Raw genomic sequence first — 27,927 nt, forward strand, 5'->3', positions numbered from 1 at the left:
ATATGTCTTCAGGTCGTGTAGCGGTCTGTGTCTTTCTCTGTGCGCCCCCGTCATCCTCGCCACCTCGCTCCCTCTCGGCGGACAGAATGAGAGGATGTCTGAGAGGCGAGATGCCGAGTCGGACAAGCTGATGGATGCAACGGCTCTTCAGGCTCACGGCGCGCAGCCGGACAGCGCACATCCCACCATGGAGAGTGAGGAGGTCGAGGGAGACGAGCTTTCGCTCGGGGATATTTTAACGCTGTATAATCAGCCGATAAACGAGGAACAGGCTTGGGCGGTGTGTTACCAGTGTAGCCGGTCATTGTCCGAGGAGGGCGAGCGATCACTGGATTCCAGTTCTGCTGGGGTTCCTGTGATGGATCATGCTGCAATCATTGCAGGACCAGGCGATGTGAAAATTCATAAAGACGGCAATGTCAAGCTGCATACTGGAAGATCTCCAGGTAAAGACTCGGTGTGAGAACCACCAGCATCCTATTAACATTGCATGACTTGTTTTGACTTGAAATTACATGCGACGTCGCCTGGGTGAGAATTCCAATAAAGGTGTAAAATGTTCGATGAACGCTTCCTGTTTCCCACTACGTTTCCAACATTATTCTCAATGAACCACGACAGGCATTTTTAGATGGCACAGTTAAGCATCAAGCTAGATCTTCAACCGAAATTAGATCTCTAGCCATTTTATATTGTGATAGTCCATTATATAAGCGAGTGCTGTGGCCCTGTGATGTACTAAATTGTGTGCGACATAATACGGTGCATCGGGAAGAGAAACAACCGACTTGTGGTTGATTCGTCTGTCGTTTTTTTATGGACTGTGAGGCGTAACGTATTTGGCGTGCGGACGCTGACGGATTTCGCGCATAAACAGCGGTGTGGCGCAAGAGGAATGTTGTCAGATGCAGTGACCAGCAAGCATGCGATCACAGAACCACATGTATATGTCACATGTATAGCTATGAATATCCCGTTCATTCTCGTGTATATTTATATGATGTTAATGCTTCTTATTTTCGAATGCATAGTAAACATTTAGATTTAAGTCTTTAAATAATTTAGCTTTTAGGAGTCATTGACATATTCCAAGTTAGCTCCTTTTTGCCATCTACTATATTTTATGCATTTGGAGTATCTTGTATTGAAGATTCATTTCAAGCCTGTTATTCTGAAATTCAGAGACTCCTGAGTCTGACTTTAAATTATATTTATGGAACATGCAGTTCAAAAATGCCATTAGTTGGCAGTATAACAAGATATTTTCTCTGTAATTGTAGATGTTTGGCTGTGAAAAATAATTAATTTTTAGACACTTTCAATCAGCTATAAGGAATAAGGCTAAAGATAATTGTGGGTGAGTTTGGTGCATATTTGCACTGGGAGGTGTGCCTGTTGACATTGCATAAGCTAATGTCATACCTGAAGTGAAGCAATCAACTATAACTTGACATATGGTTTGTGTTTGGGAGTGACTGATATCAATGCATACCCAAAATGTTTGTTTCCTTGGTCTTGGGGATAATGAACTAATGACTCTTTGGAGGAAATATTTTGGAACCACTGCTTAAAAGAAGAGATGTGTTTGGAGTTTATGGCTCATGAGAAATAACATCTCCACCTTTGGTATATAAAAGTATCTGTTTACAGTGTGTGAGAGTCATGAGCTAATTCCTCATGCCCTGTTTAACAGAGAGTGCTAGACAACAGTCTGAATGTGTTCAGGCTTTTAGCCCTTTTGTAACCATCACCCTTTGTCATGCATGTCTAAGCTATGCTGAACACCTGGGTAGAGTAAGCAGATTTCAGGGAAAGTTCCTGTTTTAGCTTCTTTGTCAGGCCAAGGAGTGTCCATTTCCAGGCCTGGAGATCCACAGCACTGTATGGTATGATGTTTCCCTGCCCTAACGCATCTAATTCAGTGCATCACAAGTGGAATCAGGTGTGTTAGAGCAAGTAGAAGATTAAACTGTGCTATATACCATCCAGGACTGGAAACCCATGGTCTAACTGGTGCCTATACCAGTCGTATCCAGTGTTCAATACCATATAACACAACATATAGTGATACAAATGACTTAATTTGGGTGAAGTCAGAGATTTATGTGTTTGGCTACTGTGTGTATCTTTTTTTATTGATGTCAGTCAGTCTTAGGATGGCACACCTGCCATCCAAACAGGTGTGACTCTTGCAGAGAGACCACACTGTTAGTAATATAGGTCACTTATTGTAGAATGGGATATCTGTATATGAAGAGGGATAGCTCTGGAGGCCTTGTACTGTTCTGGACAGTTCTGTGAACATGTCGTTGTTAATTCATCCCCCTCATCTGGTGAACAATATGTCATATATACAGTTTTTGTTCATCACTTCACAGTAAGGGCCAGTGTAGAAAGTGCACACATCTTTGTTCTTTTACATTTTCAAGTTTGCTGCACACCTCAGATCAGGAAGAGCTCTGCAATAGCTGAGGTACCTGGTTCAGGTGTATAGGAGTGAGGGCAAAGGGAGGCCCCTAGGCCTAGACTGAGGATCTGTGAAAGATTGGAGAGTTATTACATCAACAATCCACCGTTCAATGTTTTCGCAGCATGTTTACATTTGTGAGCGTGGCTAGTTCACAGGATATGAATAGATATCACCCCACCCTAGACCAGACAGCTCAGAGCTCGCAGTCCCTAAGAATAATATCGACTTTAGCAGTCTTGTGATTACCTGGGGCTGTGTGCACTGTTCTGAAATCCAATTCGTCGTGTGCTTTGTCTCCTAATGTCCTGACAGTCTGTGTTTTTTTCTTTGTGCAGGTAAAGATCGGGCATCGTCCTCAGCAGTATGGGTGAGTAAAACACGTGTTCCCTTCCCTGTTGAGATCCATTACTGGTCATTTTTTTAGGGGACAGGAAAGTTAGCTGGTCCTGTATTTGTTTTGCTAATAAGACCTTTGCCAGTGTCCCTGATAGGAGAATTAAATACTTTGAAAACTGTAATTTCAGGGACATTTTACCTCAATGACTTTCTTTTTCTTTAAGATTTTGAAACATTTAGTAGAAGTGTAAACTGGATTAATTGGGCTGATTAAATTCCATGTTGAGTTAAGCTGTCTTTGGCTGTTTTTCTTTAATTTAGTTTAGTTTTTAGATGACCTGTGGGCATAGATTTAGTGTATTATTTTTTATCTAAAATAAGCACACTGCAGAAGTAGTACACATGTACTTAAGTAAACAGATACAGTACACATGTACTTAAGTAGTACACGTGTACTTAAGCAAACAGATACAGTGCAGATAATAGTTGTGTTACAGTTTCTCTCAGTCACTTTGGTGCCATTTCTTGAATCATCATTAATCATTGAATCGTCCTCATTGGCAAACCTGTAACGTGTCTCTCAAAACAGTTCATACAAACAACACCACACATACCTGCCAAAGGCCGTAACAAGCTGAAAGTCCTTAGTTTATATCTCAACAGTAAATATTTATGTCATTAAATGTCAGTCCCATGAGAATTATGAACAAGATAGTCAAAGATATTAGCTATGTCGTCAGTATAACAGTGTACTCTGTTTTCTGATGACTAAGGTTTTGGTGATAATTATTGAAAATGTCCAAAGCTGCACTTTTTCAATTTCAACAGTATAGTTACACATAATTATATGTAGAAGATTGATTGCGATTGATTGAACAGAATTCACATGTATGCTTTTACTGTTTGTACTGTTATTTGATGTTATTTCAATACAGAAAAGAAAGACCAGGCTGTTGTACAGCACCCCTTCATACACTCATCCTCCCCTTCATATACACGCTCCACATCATAGGTCAAGATTCACCTGAAAGCAATTTTATCAGTTCAGGAAACACTTACCAAAATATTTACCAAAAAAATTATGACAGGTTCATCAATTTTGGATGTAATGACATATGCCATGAACTAATGCTTGGCTGTTTGGATGTATAAGACTATTCAGCTGAAGACAGAGAAGTATAATCCATTTTGATCAACATGAATAAGCCATTGATAACGTAAGGAGCAGAAGACAATTGTACATAACCATGTGCTTGAATTTTCCAAAGCATTTGCTTTTTGTTCAGAAGAATGAGAAATTGCTTATATGATGTGCACAAGTGACTAGATGATGTTGGGGTTGAACATGTAGTTATGAGAAATTCAGTTCTGATCTGAGAAATGCACCAACGTGACTGAGAGAAACTGAAAACAAATGTTCAGCAATTTATGTCTCATTTGTTATTATTACATTGTTGTATTTTATCAGTTTAAAAAACAAAACAAAACAACAACAACAACAACAACATGATATCAGCATTATATATTAGCCATCAGTCACCCAGCTCTCTAAATATCTGAAACAGCCATTGAAAACCCATATCAGTTGACCACTTATGTAATTAATTTCACCAGAGTAATTTTTTTTCCAGAATTGGTGCCAGACTTGTGCTTATATATGATTAGTATATCACACCACTGCAGACACTTGACAGAAGACGTGAATACTGCAAGAAATTACTGCCTATTAACATTATCCTTGTTACCATTAACATTTTCCCTGTAAGCTGCTGTATATGTAATAACACTGAATTAAAAGCACATTACAGCTAGTCCATCATTTATATCCTTACATTTTACATGCTCGAAATTTCGCAGATGTTCTTATCCAGAGCAATTTACAAAAGTGCTTCGTTATCTACTCATAGAATGTATCCTAGGTTATAGTCAAATATAGCGTTAAACTTGAATACTAAAGTACAAAAATCAACACTGATACTTAGAAGAAAGGCAAGATAATCATAAGTTCTATATCAAACCATGATAAGGGCAATGCCAAACAATATAGAGCAGTGAGTGCTAGAGTGTTCAGTCAATCAGCAGAAGTGTACAAATTCTATACATGTAGGTTTAATGATCATTTAAATCCTCTACAGGCTGTCATTTAAAGGGGTATCTGGTAATTCAGTTAGAAATATATTCATTCATTATAACCAATATTCATTAGTTTTACCCAGCTAATTACACAGTTCTTTCTGATAATCTCCAGAAGATATTTTCAGATTATAGATTTGTTTGTTGCAGCTCGTATTCCACTTTCTTTGGTGTGTCTTTGGTGATTAGTTCTGCTGCACCATTTTCTGCTGCCAGGCTGGAGCTCCGACAGGCTACAGGACACATTAATACAGGCACTCATCTCCGTCACCCTCGCTTGCTTTCTGAAAGTGCAGGATATCTTGACTTTCTTTAACTTTCAAGGCTTTTTCACCAGTCTCTAGCTGGCCTCAGGTTCTGAGAAATGTACCCAGTCCTGACAAAATGGCTGTCGCGCCTCCTGCTACATCCACTGGGTTCTGTCATTCTGCCTCACCAGTCTATTAATTACGCACCACTCCTCATCATACACAGAATCCTTTATAAAGCTCGCTTGTGTTTAAACTCTTTGCAAAGTCTCTTGTGCCTTAGCTGAGTTTCTGTGTTTTTCTTGAGTATTATTTGCTGTTTGTCATTTATCCTTTTTTGGTCTATTTTTTGACTTTACATTTTGCCTGCCTCTGACATCCTTGTTTGCCCCGATCAACCTGTTTTGTTTTTTTGTAATAAACAATTCTATCATCATTTGCACCTGCTTCCTGTTATTAGCAGGCTTGTTATAATAGCTAGGTATTTAAAATAAGAAAAATGACCTCCAGAACACAACCCAAAAATCCCACAATGTGGGTTTTTATCATTGATTTTAAATATTTCATTCTTTTCCATTACTAAAAAATGTACCTTTTTGTTTGTTTTTTATTTTGACAGTAATTTGTAGTAATATGTGTATTGTGTGGATTTCAGTAATTAGAGTAATATGTGGATGGACAGTTGGATGGATGGATGGATGGATGGATGGATGGATTACTTTATCTCTGGTGAAAACTATTTAATCAAAACAGAATACACAGTGCATTAAGTACAGAGGACACTCCAAAAATACAACAAGGACATGAAATTGTCAGATAATAAGTGATAATTAGGGGCATAGTAGTCTGTGTGATGATAAAGAGTCACATAATTCTAATAAAATGTCATTGGACAGAATACAATAAAGTGAAAGTCAAAGATAAAATCCTGCTCAGAAATGGCCAGTAGCAAGATGAAACAAATAAATAACAAATACAGAGGAATTAAGAGCTCTAGAAGTGTGTCCTGAGACTGTACATTGTCCTGAGAAGCGAACTGTCCTGAGAAGCTTGTGAGTTAAAGGTGGCTGAAGAAAAGGGTCTGATAGTGCAAAAGAGAGACCTCCTGTGCTACTGCCCCCTACAGCATGGCTTAATCTGTCTGGAACCTGAGGTACTCCACTGTTTGATGATGTAAGGGATGAGAAGAACTGTCCATGATTAGGAGATGTGTTGCCACCATCCTCTTCTGAATTTAACTACTGACTTCAGTGAGTCCAGGTTGGGTCCATCGGCCTGTTCAGCCTTCTTGATTAATTTGTTTCGTCTGCTGGCGTCTCTTGCCTTAATGCTACACCCCCAGCACCCTGCTGCAGAGAAGATGGCCAGAATGTTCTGGTAGAACATCTGAAACATCCTGCTGCTCACACTGAAGGGCCTGAGCTTCCTCAAAGAGTAGGGTCTGCTCTGTCCCTTCCTGTAGACAGCCACAGTCTGTATCCCAGGTACCTGTAGGTCTTCACAATCTCCACCTCCTCTCCCTGGTTAGAGACAAAGGTGGAAAGAGTGTTAGTTCTTCTTATAAAATCATCTCACTGATTTTATTTTGGGTCCTCCTGTCTCTACATACACATACACAAACACAAAAAAACAAACACTCCACAGCTGAGGAAAGCTCTCTAGTGTCCCCATTTGTGATTGGTTCCCTGGAGCAGGCTTATTTGAATGTAGATGCTTCTAATTCTGACCTTCCCTGCTGCTGCTTGGGAGGCCTGCATCATCCCCTCTGTGGAGTAGGTGACCCAGACTTGTAATGGAAAATTATTCTGACAATGTTAAGGTTAAGTAATTACTTAGCTCTTAATTTAATGTGCCATCGCAATAATCACACATCATGGTTAGGAAGAATTAAGAAAGACTGTAACACCATGATGAAGACTGTGCTTTAAAAAATGCTAGTTTTCTTAATATGTTGCGTTCAGTGAACTTATTTACTAATTTGTTTATGGGTTTTGCAGTAGTATTTTTACGTGGTTTGGTGCTGGCCGTTAAGGCACTAACATGACCAAGCATGTTGTGGTTGGTGTCTGTTTCTGGGTCTCGTGCATTTCGAGGCAGGGATTCATCTCCCACTGACATCCTCCCCAGTGCTGGCTCTCCACAGACTCTCCCAGTTGCTCCAGCAGAGTCGTCCGCGTCACATGCTTTCATCTCCCTCTCTCAGACGTAGCTGGTGCAACTCCTATGTTAATTAGCAAGTCCTTAGTGAATCAGTTGTGTTGGAGCAGGGAAAACACAAAAGTCTGAATCCTCCAACACTGGGGATGTGACTCATTACCATACTCCATTCAGTTATGAAGCAAGAGGAAGCAGAATCTGAGGCTCATTACCATACTCCATTCAGTTATGAAGCAAGAGGAAGCAGAATCTGAGGCTCATTACCATACTCCATTCAGTTAAGAAGCGAGAAGAAGCAGAATCTGAGGCTCATTACCATACTCCATTCAGTTATGAAGCAAGAGGATCCAGTGTTCTGTTTTGGATGGAGCCTTCCTATAAATGAGCCTGTCAGTATTTCCTTATTGCAGAATGTTGTGTTTTTGATTTCTGGGGATGATGTATTTGGAAGCTATTTTTAATCTTTCATTATTACAGAGCGTAGTGAATCTTTAAACACATAAAATGTGACTAGCAGAGGTCAAAAGGTCAAACTGTGCCTGTTCTCACCAAGTCATTTCGCTGTGAGATATGGTGGAGCCTGTTACATGACAGGGATCCCTTTGTACTCCACACGTTTGATCAGTTTCTGCCCCCTCGACTTGGCTGGGGTCCAGTTCAGGAAGACGTAGCATACTGCTGGGGTCTTCATAACGTCAAAGGGCAGCGAGGACCTGTGTAGACAAAGCAACCGTTATTGCTGAGGTTGACCTAACTGCCAGTGTGGTTATGCTATATAATGGAGCATATGTGATGCTCCATGTCTCTCTCTCAGACACACTCAGATTTCTCCAGATTGAGCATTTCCACCTCCCTTGTCTGTGGCTTTGCCATGGTTACCATGGTGAGGAGAATAGATGTCTGGTGATTCTGAGAGATAGCAGGCTCTTCGGGAGAGGAACACTCAAGCACTTGGACTTGCTCCTGGCCTGGTTAATGTTTGTACCCATGTATTGCATTTTTTAGCTAATCGTTGTGTTTTTTTATGTTTGGCTTCGGAGCTTGGCACTTACTTACCCCTGCCTTTCTGAATCAAATATGAATCTTAGTTGGACTACCTTGATTAAACATGTGGTCAAATAAACAAATCAACACGGAAGGACAGTCAGACATCTGAATCAAGTACTAAATGCTGTTAGCTGCAGTGTCACTTTGGGGGAAATTTGACCATTGTTGCAAGAATTGTATGTGAAAGTCCAAACCTCAGCTCCTCTTCCCCCATCCTGCAGTCTGGTCACTGGACTCAGGAGGTGTGATTTACATCGAATGGGTTGAAGCTAAAGGGCATCGCTGGAGATGTGATTTAAAGCAAAAAAAAAAAAAAGGAAAAAAGACAGAAGACAGGAGTGGGCTGAGATGCTTTTTCCCTGTACTGAACATGACAAAGGCAGGAACTGTTTTTGGTTAGATATGACAGTACAGGAAAACGAATGGTTTTGACAGCATTTGAACTGAAAACTGGACAATGCAAGTGTGAAGCTGTTTGGTGTCTGTGTCTCTGAGCTGTGGAGGTGGGTTTTAATGGCAGCCCTTGACAGAAGCGGAGTTCGCGCTGGCCAGTGAAAGCACCTCTCCTCATTCTGCAGACAGCAGGGCTGCTCTTCGAAAAAGAAAAAGACAGTGTGGAGGCAACATGCCGTTTGCCCTGCAACACAGGCTGAAGGCCGTACCTGGCTCTCCAACGCAGACCCAACAGGTGGTAAACCCTGACCACCAGCCCAAAGACTCAGCTCTCTGACAGCAGCCAGAGCAGCCGTTTCACCTTCGGTCTCGGTCACATGCCCTTGTCCTGTTTTTGGACACCGACTCCTCCTCAGGCACTGCTCCTCTGGCTCTGAGACAGGGGAAAAGACATCACGCTTGTTCTGGTAGACTGGAACACAGAGCCGTTCAGCAGCAACCTCTCGACTGAAAACCGCTGCTATAGAGTAGCTTCTTAGTGTCATAAACACATTTTGTTGACAAAATGAATTTCAAATGATCAGCGATACATGTGACGTCTGGAGTTTATGTCCTTACCACCACATATGTGTGGTGCTTATGTGCATAAGGTATACCTGCTTTACAGGTGCATTTCATAACGCACCATAAATGAAGCGCTAGAGCGTGGCAACATGGGCGATAGAAGGTTTACGTGTTTATGACGACATGCAAGCTGTTTCTAATAAATATGTATATAGACACCCACACCCACACAAAAGATACAGAAGAGAGGAGAGTTCTATTGTTGGCTTAAGATCGATGATTTGGCCGGGTGTGGGCCTGGGTGCGGGGAGAAAAAAGGCTCTTTCATCCCTGATCCTGTAGTCCATGGTGCCCCAGGCCCACTGGAGCACAGAAGGAAAGAACCTGGCCGAGGCACAGCCGACCCTAGGGGTCAGCAGGCAGAGCTCAGACCCCTCAGATGTCTGGCCTTTGTGTTGACAGGCACCTGCACACCCCAGACGCTCCTTCTTACTCTCGTTCATTTGTTCACTCTCTCTCACTTTCTCTCTGCCTCTCTCCTTATCTGTCCATCTGTCTTCTCTGTTTAGCTGTCACCTTGTCAGTGTTCCTCAGTCTCTCTTTCTTGTTTTCTTTTTAGCTTGTCTTTCTCTTTCTGTCATGGTCTGTCTGTGTCTCCATTACTATCTCCATCTCTCTCTTTCTGCAAATTATTTTTTTTTGTCACAAGGCCGACAGCATTTTGGGGTGCACGGTCATATTTGCCACCCGCTGCTTCTGGTTCATTATTAGCTGTGTTTCCCTTTTAGCTCTCCACCTGCTCATACAGGACCAAGAACATGATCAAATACATACCTGTACTGTGTGTGTGTGTGTGTGTGTGTGTGTGTGTGTGTGTGTTAAAGGTAATTGAGTCTCTGGGCATTATGATCTACAAAGCCCTGGACTACGGTCTGAAGGAGAATGAGGAGAGAGAGCTGAGCCCTCCACTCGAGGAGCTCATCGACTTTATGACCAATGTGGCTGAGCCGGACACAGACCCCTGCCCTGATGAAGGCTATGAGGCCACTGAGGAAGAGGAGGAGGAAGGGCTTGACCCCAGGAATGAGATCCGACGCTACCGCGACATTCTCAAGGTATGGCTGAGTATTAGAGTACTTTGTGTTTAATATGTGAATAAATATTTACCTGTCGATGGTATTTCAAGATGCACTGGTTCTGTGCTGCTAGGCAACATAATTACTAATTACTTGTGTCTACTGTGTTTTACTGCTGGGTTTCTGAATCTAGGACCGCAAACAATATAGATGTTTGTCATGTGTGCAAGAATCCACAACCACCTCATTTAGAATCAGGATGACTATGTGTAGATAAACCATGTGAATTGTGTTAATGATGTGTTGTGGGTACACTCTTAGTGTTATATTGTGTATTTGTGTATTTGTAAGGTTATTAGGAAGACTAGCTAGAGGCTAGAGGGTGAAGCCCTGCAGACATTTTATAGCCAGCCCTGCATGGAGCTGTGGTGGTATGGCGTAATTCCTGCCCTTTTCTCCTGACACAGAGGTCTGATGCTGCTGGTGTCCCCCAGTACAGTGGTACAGGAAGAGGCAGGATAGGAAAAGTGCTTACTAGTTCTATTCTAGAGACCTTCCTCAGCACTCTGACTGGGCTCTAGAGACCTGCCTCTGCACTCTGATTGGACAAGAATCTGTTGTGCACTCACCAGTCATGTGATCTTACCATGCCATCTCTGACCTGTCCAAATAACATTGGTTTCCACAGTGGACTTTTTGCACTGAGATGCGCTGACTCACAAACAGCTCAGGAAGGAAGGTGTGTCATGTGATAAGCAGCAAATACAGTATCTGCTGATATATAGTGTCATATAGTGGTACTATTTGTGTGTGCGTGCGCATGTGTACACGTGCCTCTCAGACGCTGGAACCAACACACTGTGAGGAACCCGCTGTCTGTCTCTCAGACACTGGGACTGACTCACTATGAGGAGCCCGCTGTCTGTCTCTCAGACACTGGGACTAACTCACTATGAGGAACCTGCTGTCTGTCTGTCAGACACTGGCACTGACTCACTAGGAGGAGCCTGCTGTCATGCAGTCTTTTTACAATTTTAACACGTCTTTTTAACAGTGTCATTATATTACTGATATTTACCCTTTTCCTGCTTTTGTTTATTTTTTCTGTTGTGTTTCTGTTGCTTATTTTGTGTTTTATTTCATATTTTATTCTGTTGTGGTGTCTGATATCAACCAGAGGATGATGGGCTCTCCAAATGTATAAACACATTTGACTGTCTGCCTCTGAGACACTGAGATCAATACACCGTGTCACACTGCTGAACAGGAGTTCAGTTTTTGAACAGAACTGAATTATCGTTATTTTATTCCTACTATGGATCTATAATGTGTCGCAGTGAAGGCTCTACAACAGCTCGAGTAACTGGTGATTTATAGTCCAGTGTTTGAAAACATGCTTGTTGCAGATTCATTATGTCTTAACTATTAAACAACATGTTCAAAACAGGGATCTTCATACCATGTTGTGACTGTTTTAGAAAACTCTCCACAGTTGTCATCACCTGTTGTCTCGGTACCTGCCAGTATTTAATCATGCTTATGAGTCACTCTACTTTGTAGAGATTAAAAGAGGTGGATGACTTACATGTTTGCCTTGGAGTCAGTGTTAAACATGGCTGAGGTGTGAACCATTCTAATTGGTCAAGGTCTGCTCACTGTGTTCTCCACAGCTATGCACGCTCCACCTCCCTAGCCCGTCAGACGCCCCGAGCCACTACCAAGCTGTGTGCCGTGCCCTTTACGCTGAGACCATGGAGCTGCGCACCTTCCTGGACAAGATCCGGAGTGCCAAAGAGGTGCTGAAAAACCACCCTCACCACCCACCCTCCGTGCGAAGCTCACACCTGTTGGCGGATATAGACTCACAGGTTCCTGTATTGCCAGTTGGGGCAGCCGTGTCTGGTCATCTTTCAGATTTCAGATGGTGTTTGATTCTGAATCAGTATGTTCACAGGTCTGAAGGCTCTTGCAATACATACTTCACTCAAAATGCCAGCCTTGCTAATAACAATGAATGAGAGCTGCCTGTTAACAGGTGCCTGTTAACATTATACAAATGAGGTAATGTTAACTAGCCACCACTAGCTTTCATCCTTTGTTACACACAGCAGCATCTGAGGTTGCAGTATTCCGTTTAAGGGATGCTGAGGCTTTGTGGATGGTTGAGCACTCTGACCTTATATATATTTCCATGACCTATACATGTCTCAGCTGTGCAGTTCAACATGGATCGAGCAAAGGGCAGTGACTAATGGAAAACTGCTTTGCTGTAGTTTTACTGGTGACATATGGAGCATGAAGAAGAGCTGGTGTAATAATATAATTACTTCTTCTGCAAAGTCATGATGTTATATGGTGCATGGCCCCCAAAGTCACTTTTTGCTGGTATTTCCATTGAACAAGCAACAGGGGGTAAATCATCTTTGAGTAGTTCTAATATGCTGAAGGGATAGAATTATTGTGGTCCTATAATTATTGTGGTCTTATTATTATCGTGGTCCTATAATTATTGTGGTCTTATTATTACCGTTGAGGGCATTCTAATGTATAGCATTGAGATGAAAACACACCAGCTCTCATATCCTTTAGACAAGCTAGAGATAAATGGCTGGAGATATATTAAAAATCAATACAGTGGTGTCAAGGTCACTTGCTTGAGAGGGCAGTAATGTGTGGAGAAGCTGAGAGTGTAAGTGAGCATGCGTCTGCGTGTGTAACATGAGATGGGCCTCTCCTCCTGCATATATTCCTCTTTCTAAAGTGATCTCTGTGTTCTGATGGGGGTGGGAGAGGAGGTTACTGGCGCTACCTACACGGCTTTCCTTTCCTCTCCTAACAAAAGCCCACTATAGAAACAGCCCATTAGGCTGCTGTAATTAGACCTGTATTACAGAAGCAGCCAGAGGGACCAAATCAAAAGAGTCCCACTAAGAGCCCCTTGGTCTGTCTGTCCAGCCACCAGAGGCAAACAACAACAACAGCAGGTTAGAAGCACCTCGGGGAAACAGTGTTCAGGAAAAAAACCCAAAAAACCTTTCTACCATTTGTATTCTCAGGGATAAATCACAAATACACCAGGAATGTCAGAAAATGGTAAAACCACGAATAAACATGAAAATCTCCTTTCGTGCTTCCTTTAGACCTTTAGTAAAAAAGTCGTGTGTGTGCGTGTGCAGATGAAGATGAGACCTCTAACTCTGAATCCTGCTAGTGCTTCCTACGTTAGAGAGCATGTGGGGTGGGGTGATGGAAGTGTACAATGCCCTCTCTCAACTGTGATTGGCTAGAACCTGCGGAAGATGGAGGGTGACACGACTGACGATCCAGCCAGAGACCTGAATGAGTTGCAGAATGCCGACTGGGTGAGTGATTTGCCCCTGATATAAAAATGTGTCGCTTCATGATGTTCGGCGATGTGCCATATATAAGAAAACCTTCTTTGCTTTCCAACTACCTCCACTTACTCTTCTTATTATTAAAAGAACACCACTTAAACTTGAAACATGGAAGACATTCAGTGCTGAACCTGCTGATGTGTTATACATCCAAAACATGATTTGAAACTGTAGTTTTATGTGTTTTTTAGAATGTAGTGACTGTTGTGTCTCCACTTTATCAGTGTGTGACTGTGGTCTGTACTGTTTGTGAGTATGTGGCTATGGTTTGTGCTGTTTGTGAGTGTGACTATAGTCTGTGATGTTTGTGAGTGTGACTAGTTTGTGCTGTTTGTGAGTGTGTGACTGTTTTCTGTGATGTTTTTGTGTGTGGCTGTAGTCTGTGCTGTTTGTGTGTGACTGTAGTCTGTGCTGTTTGTGGGTGTGTGACTGTATTCTGTCCTGTTTGAGAGTGTTTGACTGTAGTCTGTGCTGTTTGTGAGTGTTTGACTGTAGTCTGTGCTGTCTGTGAGTGTTTGAACTTAGTCTGTGCTGTTTGTGAGTATGTGACTGTTTTCTGTGATATTTAAGTGTGACTGTAGTCTATGCTGTTTGTGAGTGTTTGACAGTAGCCTGTGCTGTTTGTGAGTGTTTGTCCGTAGTCTGTATGGTTTTAAGTGTTTGAACATAGTCTGTGCTGTTTGTGAGTGTGACCATAGTCTGTGCTGCTTGTGAGTGTTTGACCGTAGTTTGTGCTGTTTGTGAGTGTTTGACCATAGTCTGTGCTGTGGTCCAGGCGCGCTGCTGGGTGCAGGTGATGAGGGACCTGCGGCATGGAGTGAAGCTGAAGAAGGTACAGGAGCGCCTGTACAACCCGCTGGCCATCGAATTCCAACTCACGCCCTACGAAATGCTCATGGACGACATCCGCTCCAAACGCTACAAACTGCGCAAGGTCATGGTGAGCAACACACACACACACACACACGTGAACTGTGATGCTATACAGCTGTCCCACACTGTGAGCGGTCATCCCATGTGCAGTGTGTGGAAATGGTGGCCAGGAGTACAACACCCTCCTGTGACATTTAATCCCACCACTCCCTGGGACACAAAATGAAGTGGAACCGGTAATGCCAGTGAACAGGGAGCTGCCTTTTATTCTGAAATAACAGAAGGTGCCAGTACCACACGGTGTACTGAGAGGTAACGGTTCCCAGGTGCAAGAAGACTGGAAATGTGAGACTGCTGTATGTGGCTATGTGAGACTAACCATATTGGGTGATCTTTAAAATACAGTGTCTGGGACAGCTATGTGATCCTCAGGGCCATTCCCAACAGCCCGTCCCTATTGTGACTTCAGCGTTAAGGACTGTGATTTTAGGTTTTATGCACGTGTGGATGAGAATGCAAAAGGTACCTGTCCATACCCATGTTTCTGTGCTTCACAGGTGAACGGAGACATTCCGCCCCGGTTAAAAAAGAGTGCTCATGAGGTCATCCTGGAGTTCATAAGGTCAAGGCCTCCCCTCAACCCCGTGAGTGCCTCACATATCCATCACTGCACTACACATGACACTCGGTCTCTAGGGGTGTGTGGGTGTGTTTGTGTGCGTGTTGGTTTTCACAGTAGGTTCCACAGAAGGTATGGTAGCTGGTTTTAAAACAGGAGTAGTTTGTCTGTGTAAAGAAATAAATTAAAAATGTGTAGGTGGTGGTGCTACTTACTCACCCTCTACATTTAGTTATGAGCATTGTGTGTGTATGTATCACCACGTGTTTGTGTGTGTGTGTATATCCACATGTGTTTAAGCAGGCTTTGGGTGTGTGTGTGTGTGTGTGTGTGTGTGTGCGTGCATGTGTTTATGTGGATGTGTGTACAGGTAGCAGCACGTAAGTTGAAGCCCCAGGCGGAACGTCCTCCCAGTCTACATGAGCGCATCTTGGAGGAGATCAAATCTGAGAGGAAGCTCCGCCCAGTGTCACCTGACCTGATCCGCAGGAGCAAGCTAGGTGAGCCCACATACACACACACACATGCACACAAACTTGCAAAACAGATGATCAAAAAGTGCCAATTTAAAGCTTCTTTTCATGATCACTACACCTTTGGTCTTCACTGCTATGCTTCATTGTTGCCATGCAGGTATTAATCATACATGGTGCTCTGTTCCAATCACTGCTGCACTGAGTAGCAAATACTCAGCTGAAAGTTCATGTCGAAGCTTTAATAAGCTGGTGTTGACTGATCTTTGTTCTCACTGTAAACTATGAGAGCTCACAATGCTGCTGAAAGTATTGGTCCATGACTCGTAGGGAGGGACTGGTCCATGGGTCACCTTGAGGTTCTGGTCAATTACTCATGGTGAGATATTGGGCCATGGCTCACAGTGAGGTACCGGTCCATGGGTCATGGTGAGGTACTGATCCATGGGTCACGGCGAGGTAATGGTCCATGACTCATGGTGAGGTACTGGTCGTGGCTCACGGTAAGGTAATGGTCCATGACTCATGGTGAGGTACTCATCCATGGGTCACAGTGAGGTAATGATCCATGACTCATGTTGAGATACGGGTCCATCCTTCACAGAGAGATACTGGTCGTGGCTCACAGTGAGGTACTGGCCCATGACTCACAGTGAGGTACTGGTCCATGACTCACAGTGAGATACTGGTGCATGATTCATGGTGGAACAGGCTTGGTAGATCCACTGCTTTATATATATCTGGATTCTTCGCTACCATCCTCCCTTTACAGCATTTTTCTGTCATATACATGCAGAGTATCTGATATATGAATGTTTTTTAAGCAGCTGTAAATTCTTTGCTATTTATATCAAATTGAAAAATAAAAAAACAACATTGTAATGGGGTATGAGATATGGGAATGGGGAGTCAGTCTTCTACTATCTGATCTCATCTCCCAGCTACATCTGGAAAATCTGCCTGTTTTAATGCACCGGTTGTTTTGTTTTTGCAGTACATCGGCCGCTTAGCATGTCCCAGAGCTTTGACTCTTCAGGTAAAGCTGTGCTGATATGTGTTCCCCGCTGTAGCCTGTCCCCTTTGGGTTGTTCCATGCTGTTTGGACCGGCCCTACCGCACATCTGCCCTACCATTCCATGCTTCTGTGTAACTAGCGGCTCAGCCGGGGGACCTGATTTCACTCATACCGAGCCATTTCAGGGAGTACGGTACGGTGTAGCACCGTGCAAGTTCTCCAAAAGCAGTATGAGTGAGTTCAGAGGCATCCCCTGTATCACCCTGGGTTGTATATGCTCAGTCAAACCTGGTTCAGTTCATCTGCTAATTGTCAGTGAGTTTGTGAGTATTGGAATGTGTGAGAGAGAAAAAACAAACATGTGTAGTGAAGCGGTCCCCTGCATCTGGGGCCCAGTGCATCTGGAAACAAAATTCACCTTAGCATACTCTGTTTGGAGTAGTTTTGTTTTTATGTATTTTTATTTATTTATTTATTGTCCCTTAGTATGTGACAGGTTTAAGGGAAATTACCGTAATGCACATAAACTGAGAATTTCTTATCAGACGCTATATGTTAAAGTTGTATTCAATTATGTCTATTGAAACTTTGTGTTGTGATTGGGTTTTCAATTAAAAAAGCATGTGATTCAAAGAAAATGAAGTGGGTTTACTCTTGATGTTAATTGGAAACTGCTAATGTTATACAAAGATGTGTTTCATCTGTGAGCTCTTAATGAGTGCATGGGGTTCCTACAAGCAGCCAGGCAAGAGTAGCAGTGTGTTGAACAGTGCTGTCTCAGTGTGTTTTAAAGCGTCTTTAATCAAATACTTGACCGGAAAATGCTAACATGGCAACTTATGGCGTTTGTGCGGAGCAATTGTCTTATTATGTCTTTTAACATTGTACACTGTTACAATTGAATCCATTTTTGCTAACACCAACTTTAAGTCTTATTCAGATTTACTCTAGACACTCGTTCTTCTCATATGCCGTGGTATCATCCTTGCTCTCTTGTTCCAAAAACACGCAGTGCACCTTTCACCAGCACTCTTCTGATGGATCGCAATGCCTGGTATAATAACGCCAGATCCTGTCCACGCCCCTCTTACCATCACCTCAGCTACAGCTTGTAGCCTGTGCAGTTGTGTTCATGCACGTTCATGCAGACTTGAACAGCACACTGGCCGGCCAGATGGCTTGGATCGCAATTAGCCTGCAACTAATGGCAAGCCTAGAGGTGACTGAGCAGTAACCGCTATACGTTGGGCTCGGCCCATTGCTGGAGTGGTGTTTTAGGAAAGAGAAGAAGCACCTGCACAACTCAGAGATTAGTCAGACATGAGGGTATTTGTGGAACTATTGCACGAGTAATGCCACAAATGAACACGGCAACCCTGGGTCAGCTTCACACGGTCAGAATGAACCTCCAAACTGAATGACCCTCCAGTCTGCCTTAAGTATTCGCCTTTTTTTAATGAATCCCACCTTTAGTTTGTGTAGCATGTGTGTGTGTGTATGTTTGTGTGTGCGCGTGTGTAACACCAGCTGGATTACGTGTGCTTGTGGACTCACCCACTCCCTCTCTGCTGCACACACTCTGTGTCCATATGGTGCTGTGTTTTCCTGCATGTGACAACGCTGTGCCCGTCCTGTGCAGACATCGCCACACCTGATGCAGCCAGGAAGGCGTCCAGTACCATCTCGCTAGCCAACAGCGCAGCCCTGCAACAGAACAGTACCGGCGGCTTCCAGAGGAAGCGACTCCAAGCACCCACTCTGGCCGAACTGGAGAGCTCCGACACAGATGTGAGTGTGTTTTAATGCGTCTTTAAACGAATACTTGACCTGAAAATGCTAATGTGGCAAACAGTAGTGTTTGTGAGGAGCAATTGTCTTGATCACCTCAGCACATTGCTAACTAGAACTCTATAAGTTTTATTCATTGTTTGCCATGTTTGTGATTTTAAGTGAAGTATCCCTTTAATCTTTGCAAATACATGCCTTTCCCACTCCTAATGTTGGATACAGAATGAACTACGTTGGATTTTAGTATGACTGTGGATAATTCATGTGAATGAGGAATAGGGTTGCCACCTTCAGTGTGGGCAAGTGCACCCACCTCACTGACAGCACCATCACGTATTATAAGGGAAAGGTGGGAACCCTGGTGACAAAACATCTGACTCATTCTGCAGGATGAGACAGTAGGTCAAAGGTCAGCCAGCAGCTCCAGTATTTCCACACCCATGGTAGAGGACACGTCGCCAGAGAGCATGGTGGGCAAGAAGAGTGAGTGACCAAATTAGAGCCCCCCAACACATAACGTTTAACTATGCTGAATTTTTTTTTTCTAATCTTTGGAAGCTAACAAACACACACTCACACACACTCACACACACACACACACACACACTGTACTGCTTAGTCTTTTACCTAATACTTAATAAATTAGTTAAGTTGAATAAGGACTGTCAGAGATGTGCAAACACCAAGCTAACCAGTGCATAGAGCAGGAGCTGAGATCCACTGAACTCATTTATTTCCCTGCACGTCCTCCCTGCCTCACTGACTCATCCTCCCCGCCTTAGCCCCATCCATGTTCCTGCCCATCTCCTCCACGCCCCAGCCAGAGAGGAAGCAGCCACCTCAGAGAAGGCACTCCATCGAGAAGGAGACGCCCACCAACGTTCGTCACTTCCTGCCGCCGTCCAGACAAAGCTCCAAATCTTTAGTGAGTAAACGGCAAGTGCTCCCTGTGTGTCGGGTGGTTGTGTGTTGCCCGTTTCCATGGTAACCCCTGTGCTCCTGCAGGAGGAGTTCTGCTTCCCAGTGGAGTGTCTGTCCCTGACGGTGGAGGAGGTGATGCACATACGGCAGGTATTGGTCAAAGCTGAGCTGGAGAAGGTCCAGCAGTGCAAAGACATCTACCAGGCCCTGAAGAAAGGAAAGGTAATGCTCGCCTCCTGAAGAACCTGCAAAAATGCTCTGAGTTTTGCTAGTGTCAAAACAACACCACAACTTACCAAGGTTCTCTGTTCATTAATGTACATTGTATTAGTCTTTGCAGTTATGCAGCTTTGTTACTCATTTGGCATTACTGCAAATGATCAAACTGCCAGTTTCAGCAACTTCTAATTAATTATTAAGCCAGATTTAATTATTCATATACATGGATTTTCTTTGATATTTATGAATGTTTTTATACAGCTTTGCTTCTGCTGCCGAACCAAAAGATTCTCCCTCTTCACATGGTCTTACACCTGCCAATTCTGCAAAAGGTAAGGGTGAATGATCCATTAGGAAAATCGAAATACTAGATACATGCGGTTTTTTACCGAACAGGTTTCTCTCTTCCTCTCTGCAGGCCTGTGTGTTCACAGTGTTGTAAGAAGGTCAGTCAAATTCTTCTACATTTTAACTGCAGGCTATTTTTCATACAGTGGCAGCAGCGGTCTCACAGTAATTTGGCTGTGGGACATTAAGAGTTAATATCTGTGATACGAGAAATATTTCCATGGATACAGAGCTCCAAAGCGTGTTCTATTTACATGTTTCCTGCAGGTTTTCTGTGCACTAGCTGAGTATTCTAGTGGGTGTATATTGTGTTTCCACCTGAAGTCATAGCCCGCCCCAAAACTAGTACCAACATTCTAATTGATTGAGAGTACTGATCTGGGGTCAGGTTCCTGGTATTACTGTATCAGTTTTCATTAGACTTTTAAAGCTGATTAATTCCACCCTGGGACCCATTCAACTGAAGGGGCTATAATACTGCCATCTGACATGAGATGCTACTGCTACAGTAGGTTCATATGTGTTAAGACTGTCCTTCTTCCTTGTGGGGAGGATAGAATTAATGGACAAACTAGGACAAATTAGTGTTTATTGTCATTGGACCGAAGGCCAACGTCAGGTTTGATAAACAAAGGAGTGTAGGACTGTGGTGAGCACTCACACTTATGCTGTGAACTTTCTGGTGCTTGTCCAGATTCGTTTGCCTGCTAAACCTTATGGCACTCTGCCCATCTACTCACTGGGCCCGTCCACCTCCACACCGTCTCGGGACAAGCCAGAGAAGGCCGGCACGAGCCACCGCCGGCCCAGCCTGCAGCGCACCATGTCCAGGTAGCACCCTCCACCAGACTCCGCACCCCTGCTCCCCATTCATGAGCACACCTCACCTTCAATCACAAGGGGTCGGTGTGGGTCCAGGTTTTCATTCCTACTAAAAAGTAAGAAGATCTAGAGTGCTGCCCTTCGAGATGGAATAGAAGTTTAGACCCACTTCAGTCCTTTGTGGATCACTTTATAAATGATCCGTTAGTAGAATACACAGTTCCACTTGAACTCTTTCAGCGCTATCTCTGTCTGTCTCTGGCGCTCCCCCACCCCTGGCTCTTTTGTGCTTCCTTCATCTCTCTCAGACTGTCGAAGTCAGCACGTCAGTCTTCCTCATCCTCATCGAGGGAGGAGATTGAGCTCCCCAAGGATCTGACGGAGGACTGGAGCACCATGGAGGTCTGTGTGGACTGCAAGAAGTTCATCTCCGACATCATCTCCTCCAGCAAGCACAGCCTGTCACTGGCCACCAAGCGCGCCCGCTTGAAACGCAAGACACAGTCCTTCGTCATGTCCTCAACCAAGGGCAGTGAGTACAAGCCCTCAGAGAGGACCATCCATGAAGTCTGAGATGCCAAGCCTTTCCGTCCCATCCCAAACAGAGAGCGGATCTAAACCCGCCGGACCGGACTCAAGCAGCTCTCTGGAGCAGGGCCCACATCTTCCTCTGCTTTGTCCTGCTGTAGATTTAGAACGGTGTGGGGAGGGGCCTGTGCAGTATGGTGGCCATAAAGTCTTATCGTTGTGTACCAGTTCTTCCAAGTGAACAAAGCTATGATCAGTTGTCTGTTCGGTGTGGAAACGGATGTACATAACAGTGGCTCGTCACCACCAATACTCCACCATGCATCTCCCATCCACACAGCAGAGCAAAATGGAAGCTCAGGTTTACATTCTGTACAGTGTGTGATGTAACTCCCAGATTATGTCAGTCTCGGTGCAGCTGGATTTTGTCTGTCAGCATGGCAGCAATAAGCACAATCAAGGGGTAAAGGAAAACATGTACAAAGATGCACAATTATTCACATCAACTAAGGCAATTCTTACAGTCTTTTTTTTTGTTTGTTTAATGCGGGAGATGATTTGTGGTTTCATAGCTTCGAGAGCTGTTATGTGCAGTGGTACTGCAAGCTTTGTATTATGAGGTGGTCGTGGTGTATTTATGCATTAGATGCATTCCTGAGAAAGTTTAGTATTAAATAATAGTCTGTCAGATAACAAATAAAAAATACCAAAACCCCTAAGTGGTTCATTTATATTTGGGTTGTACTGTGAATTCTCAAATTTAGCGAGCTGGAAGTGGCACTTTCTTATACCCACAACTCTTTTTTATTACAATAGTTCTATTTTTTTTAAATACTAGCATCTTGCGGCTTACAGCCTTTTATTAATCAGGTGTGTCCCCATTATATAAGCATGGAGGTTTGAGGATTTGAAGTTTGACAGAGATTAAGCATTTCTTTCTGACCCCACAGTGAGAAGTGGAAACTCACAGTAGACTTCCCTGCTGTCAGGGCTACAGACAGTGAGGCAGATCAGGAAGTGAGTGTGTTACTTCGATGTCTTAACATTGGTGTGGTTACCTCAGGTTACCGGTGATTGGTTGAGTGTGCTGTTTGTCTGATATGTGAGGCCTATGTAAAGAAGTAACTCTACAGCATCTCTAGGTGAGTTCTGAAGTCACGGGCCTGCTTGTTTGGTTGTACCCCCTGAAAATTGTTCTTTTCAGGAATAGCAATAAGTTCTACAAGCTCACCTGGTCTGCAGTGAAGCATGAGAATGTTGCCTTTGGTTTAATCCCACTTATTAATGTGCTTACCTCAACTGACCTAAAATATTTTATTTATAAATGTATAACATTTATAAATAAATAAATAACCCTATGCCAAATGAACATGTGGCATGTACATTAAAAGCCAGTTTAGCACAGCATGGTTTGGCTGCTGGCAATTTTTGCTTAATATTGCTGAAAGCAATTTACACTGTAGAAATATGAGGAAAGTTTATCATTACCACTGAAGGCTCATTCCACATAATGTTCAGCGTATTAGTTGTAATATAGCCTGTGAGTCCTATAGCAGTCTCTGAAACATCGGGGACTATCTGAAATGCACAGGACCAACCATGTTCAAGAATATATTGTGATGGTTGTTCCTTACAAGGCAGCCCGACACATATTGTATCATGACAGACGTTTTGTTTTTTATATTTTCTTGTACATAACTGTTTCTCTTTGCTTCTGTTGCGGGTGTATAGACCCTGTCCCAAAGTGGATTTAATTTTGTAAGAATAGAGTAATATTCTGTTGCTTGGCCATTGACGAAAGAGCTAAAGATGCCTTGTTGACATCTGAAGCCAGTACCCACTTCCCACTTGGGAAATAGTATTAGTTTTTTCAAAACACAAATCCTTTAAATTGTTTTCTCTGTTCTCATTTTGTCATTCTACACAGCATATCATTCTTTCAATTGATTTGTTTGCCTTAATACTACTGCCTTCCTCTGTGTTGTAAAGCCATATCAGTTGTTTGTGCTTGAACATAATGCACAATGGCCCTAAAACTCCACCTTTTTGTGCATAGAATCTGCTATTATTACAAACATCCGGATGAATGTTATTAAAACCCCAAACAGAAGATACCGCTGCTGGGATCCAGGTGACACGAACCACAGCAAAGGCTCCTGAAGCAAAATGCATGCACTAAAGCATACAGCAGGGCTAGTTTACCATGCCCGGAGCCAGTCAGCATTCATTGTTTCAGAAGCGCTTGGTTAGGGATTGTGTACAGTGCTAATAATGTAAAAAAGCAGGCAGTTGTTGGAGACCTTACAGATGGTTTACTGAATTCAGTCTGTTTAAAGCAGAGGTTCATAATGACCCCTGCAACTGTGCCCAGGGGGAAATCGACCCATGAAGTCTGATGCTCTTATTAATAAAACAGTTGCAAAATGCATGTATGTCTGCTGATCTTGTATCTTTGCTCTGTAGCTATGATTGTTTTGGTTTGCTTTTTTCTCTTCAAAATCTGGATAAATACTGTTGATTGTAATAAAATGATGTAAAATGTTGTTGCTTTGGCTGTTATTCATACATATGATCAGAATTTGATCTCTACTGAAGATTTTAGGTCTGCCTGGACAAATCTTCTGTTCAGTAGTACTTAGGTTTATGCTGTAATGGCACAAATACAATAAATCACAGACCTTTTTGTTATGCAAATATTTAACATGTGCCAACATTTATTTTTCCTCTCCTTTTCAGTTTATTAGCACTTAGTTAATTAGTAAAACTGAAGCTACTGTAGTATTTTATTTCCCCTAAAGGCTTCTTTGCTTCTTCTACTTTACTGTATCATACTGGGTACAGTTATAAAACACAGGCAGCACCCGACCCATACCTGAGGCATACTCTGTTTTCCTGAATACCACAGGCAGCGAGAAAAAAAGAACTTTTGTATATCGTATCCGGCGAGCATTACAGTTAGTCACTGTAAACACAAAAGGGAAGCGCTGAAAACAACCAATATCAAGTGGTCTCGTGTAAAATCACAAGTGTCTGAAGCAGATCCACGTAGGTCTATATTGTGAACCCTGCCAAGTAGGCACTGAAATAACACTTCACAGTACAATACCAGTAGACTCACACAAGAAAACCAAACATGGGTCAACATGGGTAAAATATTAAAACGTTAGAAATTAAAGCTTGAAATGTTTTGAAAATGGAGAATGCAGCTGCTTAAGGTTCCGATTGGTTACCATGGCATTTTCTCCTTTTTATAACACGCTGCTTGCAGTCCAGTGAGACCAGTCTTTCGTTTCTCAACGCAGTGTCGTTGTCAACGGTGGTGAAGTGTGTCATTGTTATTATATTATTGATCACATTAATTCCACGGACTGCTGATACGGCCATTAGGGGATCTTTTTCTCCATAGCTTGTCCGGCGATCTTAACGGCTTTGCTGATGGAGGTTTTCCTAGATTTATTTTTAACCTGTGGAATCGTGACAGAATGCTGCGTTAGTCCGAATATAGGCCTACCAAAGATTCAGTGTTATATTGTTCGTGATTACTTCTATTAATAACCTTGATTATAGTTTAATTGCACATTCGGTTGCACCGCGCAGTGATCGCCGCTGACGTTTCCATACAGTAACGGGGAGCGTGGCGGGGATTCGAGACTCGCCTCGTGCGTCGGTCTCTGCAGGTCGTTACCGGAGGTCGCGCAGTGGAGGGTCTGTCTTCCACACTGCGTGCCTGCGTTCACCAACTTCCTTTCCTTACTAGAACAGCCTTTGCTCGCTGAGGTTCGGTTGTCTTCGCCTTTACACATGGACACATCGAGACCTGAGAAAACACAGCCAACGGTTTCTTTTTTAAAAAGATTCCCTTACATCGGGGAGGAAATGGTGTTTTTATCATTCTGTTTTCATCTCAAAGATATACATTTAAAAATTTGAAAACGGGCTCATTCTATTTTCAAAATCCAGTAAAAAGAAACAGAAACAAGTCGTTGTCGTCCACATTGTCAGAAATAACAGATACAGCATGCAGAGGTGAATTATATTTCTTTTATTTCGTCGCGAAACAAACGCCTCATTGCGTCTGTATCTTCACTGTTCGCTTCGTTATCTGCAAGCCTTTCGGCCGACGCGATGCACAAACAACTTTGACTAAAACTGCTATAATTCAAAGCAACATTCATGTGGGGTGTTGTGCAGCAACGCTGTAATAATATGCAGGATAATAATACGCAAAACAGGATTTTACTGACTGACTGTTCGCAGTGGTTGAATCAGGGTGCTTGTAGAGCAGGGGCGAAGAGATTAAAAGGGCAACTACTGCACGGCATGTTGACCATCCAATGCGCAAAAACCTGACACATCGTGCATGACAAAACGGTCTTCATTCTTGAAATACAGAAGGAACTACTAATATTTGTTTTCACACAGATACACACACCACCTAACTGGGCATTTCGTTATGTTCTCGCACTCCCAGCTGCGCCCCATTTCCGCTGTCAGACAAGGGTGGCATTGGAGACACTTTGTAATGGCGCTCTTTCACTGGAAGAGGATCCGTGAAGAGCGAGGAACCTTAGACCACTGCGAGGATATTTTATAGGGCAGTTATTAAGACACGTTATCTAATTTTCTTGTTCTATAGAGGGCACAACATCGTAATTTATAGCATGAATAAAATCCACCAGTGATTGTGCTTCTTAAAATATTTGAAATTAAAATTGTGTCATAGTTGACTGCTGACAATCAAGTGACATGTAACTTTGCTTAATTATTGAAGCCTGAATATTGTAAAAAATAATAATAACAATAATAATCAACATTCAGTTACAGTTTAAAGTCTCTCATAAGCCATTGATTTTATTGAGATATTTACCTGCACTTGTTATTTTTACCGTACTGGGATTGACTGTTTGCTTTGATGATGGTCAGGCTCCATAGTTAGGAGATAATAGTGTCTGATGCGTTGTTATTTTATACCTTATCCATATTTAACTAAACTACATTAAAATTGTTACCAATTATGAATATTTTATTTTCATATTGATATTTAATGTTCAGTCTACTTTACACACGTAGGCTAATTGATAGTGGCCATTGGCTTAGCCAAAGTATGACTACGGAACATCAGAAAACATATATTTGCCGAAAAATATAGTTTAGTTGATCATGCATTTAAGTCAATAAATGATTACATCGCCTTTCGATCACTATAGTCTACACAAAGCTCGGCCCTATTAGTTAATAGTTTACTACAATAAACATTATTCAGAAACACAATGTCGTTATTACTACAAAGACAAAAAGTAATAATTAAAAGTGCTTGAAATCGATTCGGCACTACGAAAAGGACGTGGTGAAAAGGTCAGCAGAAAAGGTGCTGTCCGCGGGAGAGCGACTGGACAAGGGCTTAAGGTACTTGTAATCGGAGAGTTGCTGGTTCAAGCCCCAACGCCAAATTGCCACTGTTGGGCCCCTGAGCAAGGCCCTTAACTCTCAATTGAATCATGACTCAATTATGTAAGTCGCTTTGGATAAAAGCGTCAGCTAAATTCCATTAACGTAAATGTGCCACGACTATGGGGGCGCAAAAGTAGCGACACCGTTTAAGGGATTCAAGGCATCCATTGCTCGAGCTTACTGTTAACTGAGGTGTTGGCAAGCGGGTGGCGTTGGAAACCGATTCCCAAAAAAAATTAGGTGATATGACGATGCATCGCGTGATTATGGGAAAGAAAGAGGTATTTCCCCAAACAGTATTAGGAAATTTTAAGATGAAAATGGTATATATTCTTAGATATTTCTTTGTTGGAGGTCTTTTGATTGTATATTGCATTTTGTACACCTCCAAAGAAGGCGCACTATTATTTTCCATTGGGTTGACATGAGATAATGTTAAGTTACTTTTGGGTGTTTACATTGTGGTTTAATTTCCTAGATGGAATGAACATATGATCATAAAATGAAGATTCATCCATGAAAGGAGTACATGCTGCAGAAACACACTGGATCAGTGCTTAGGACCAGCTTGGGTACAGTTTAATCTTATTTCCTGAATTGAACCGATGTGTTGTAACATCTCTAACATCTCCATGATCCAACTTGCCTGTGCACGCCGCAGTGTTTCCCTTCTTTCCAGCGCTGGCTCTGGGGTGGTCGGCACTGCCACTGGCCACCTGCGTTGGCTCCGTATCGGTGGTCGTGAGCCACGTCGATTCGGTCTCTCCCGTCCAGCTCTCCTGCCAGCGGGGATCGACGGCGTCAGCCCTGCTTCCACCGCACCCCATGAAGATCACCATACGCATCCTAAACGACCTTGTTTTTACAGGAACACCATGCAAGGATGAACCTTCGAAATGTTGCACGTGGTGATGAAATCCACCGTTTTCATTTCACCCAACACTGCGCACTGCGTTGGGCGAAAGATTTACGCAGAAGCTCTTTAAGATGTTTTTCTGGGTTTTTTTTTGGGGGGGGGGGGGGGGGGGGGGGGGGACGTGCCGAGAACATG

The 27,927-nt window shown here is 42.9% G+C and overlaps 2 protein-coding genes across 3 annotated transcripts; one reads left to right on the forward strand and one right to left on the reverse strand.

Moving 5' to 3' along the window:
- The first annotated feature begins 87 nt into the window (after positions 1–87).
- Positions 88–23,968, forward strand: spire1b (spire-type actin nucleation factor 1b). Of its 2 annotated transcripts, XM_081719523.1 has the most exons (17): positions 88–446; positions 2,806–2,837; positions 10,233–10,463; positions 12,095–12,220; positions 13,712–13,786; positions 14,595–14,759; positions 15,250–15,336; positions 15,682–15,811; positions 16,779–16,820; positions 18,439–18,587; positions 18,977–19,070; positions 19,370–19,512; positions 19,593–19,730; positions 19,989–20,059; positions 20,146–20,173; positions 20,770–20,906; positions 21,206–23,968. In XM_081719523.1, exons 1-17 carry the CDS (start codon positions 95–97, stop codon positions 21,468–21,470), a joined length of 2,265 nt encoding a protein of 754 aa, XP_081575649.1. In that variant the 5' UTR covers positions 88–94; the 3' UTR covers positions 21,471–23,968. The 2 variants fall into 2 exon arrangements, with proteins under 2 accessions (XP_081575649.1, XP_081575653.1); XM_081719527.1 differs by lacking the exon at positions 16,779–16,820.
- A 106-nt stretch (positions 23,969–24,074) lies between these two features.
- Positions 24,075–27,868, reverse strand: baalca (BAALC binder of MAP3K1 and KLF4 a). Its single transcript, XM_035526653.2, has 3 exons — positions 27,523–27,868; positions 25,082–25,242; positions 24,075–24,889 (listed from the first exon to the last, which is right to left on the reverse strand). The coding sequence occupies exons 1-3, from the start codon at positions 27,719–27,721 to the stop codon at positions 24,809–24,811; spliced, it is 441 nt and encodes a 146-aa protein (XP_035382546.2). The 5' UTR covers positions 27,722–27,868; the 3' UTR covers positions 24,075–24,808.
- Between the last annotated feature and the right edge of the window lie 59 nt (positions 27,869–27,927).

Source organism: Electrophorus electricus, chromosome 1 (assembly GCF_041902795.1).
Source record: "Electrophorus electricus isolate QZ-2024a chromosome 1, ASM4190279v1, whole genome shotgun sequence".
NCBI lineage: Eukaryota > Metazoa > Chordata > Actinopteri > Gymnotiformes > Gymnotidae > Electrophorus > Electrophorus electricus.

What these genes read in the sequence shown, in the direction of transcription:
- spire1b (XM_081719523.1), top strand. Translation starts at nt 95, where the DNA reads ATGTCTGAGAGGCGAGATGCCGAGTCGGACAAGCTGATGGATGCAACG. An exon ending in CAAGGCCTCCCCTCAACCCC is followed by an intron (nt 15,337 to 15,681) that starts GTGAGTGCCTCA and finishes ATGTGTGTACAG; the next exon opens with GTAGCAGCACGTAAGTTGAA. An exon ending in GACAAAGCTCCAAATCTTTA is followed by an intron (nt 19,513 to 19,592) that starts GTGAGTAAACGG and finishes GTGCTCCTGCAG; the next exon opens with GAGGAGTTCTGCTTCCCAGT.
- baalca (XM_035526653.2), bottom strand. Translation starts at nt 27,721, where the DNA reads ATGCGTATGGTGATCTTCATGGGGTGCGGTGGAAGCAGGGCTGACGCC. An exon ending in AAACACTGCGGCGTGCACAG is followed by an intron (nt 25,243 to 27,522) that starts GCAAGTTGGATC and finishes GTGTTTTCTCAG; the next exon opens with GTCTCGATGTGTCCATGTGT. An exon ending in TGCAGAGACCGACGCACGAG is followed by an intron (nt 24,890 to 25,081) that starts GCGAGTCTCGAA and finishes ACGATTCCACAG; the next exon opens with GTTAAAAATAAATCTAGGAA.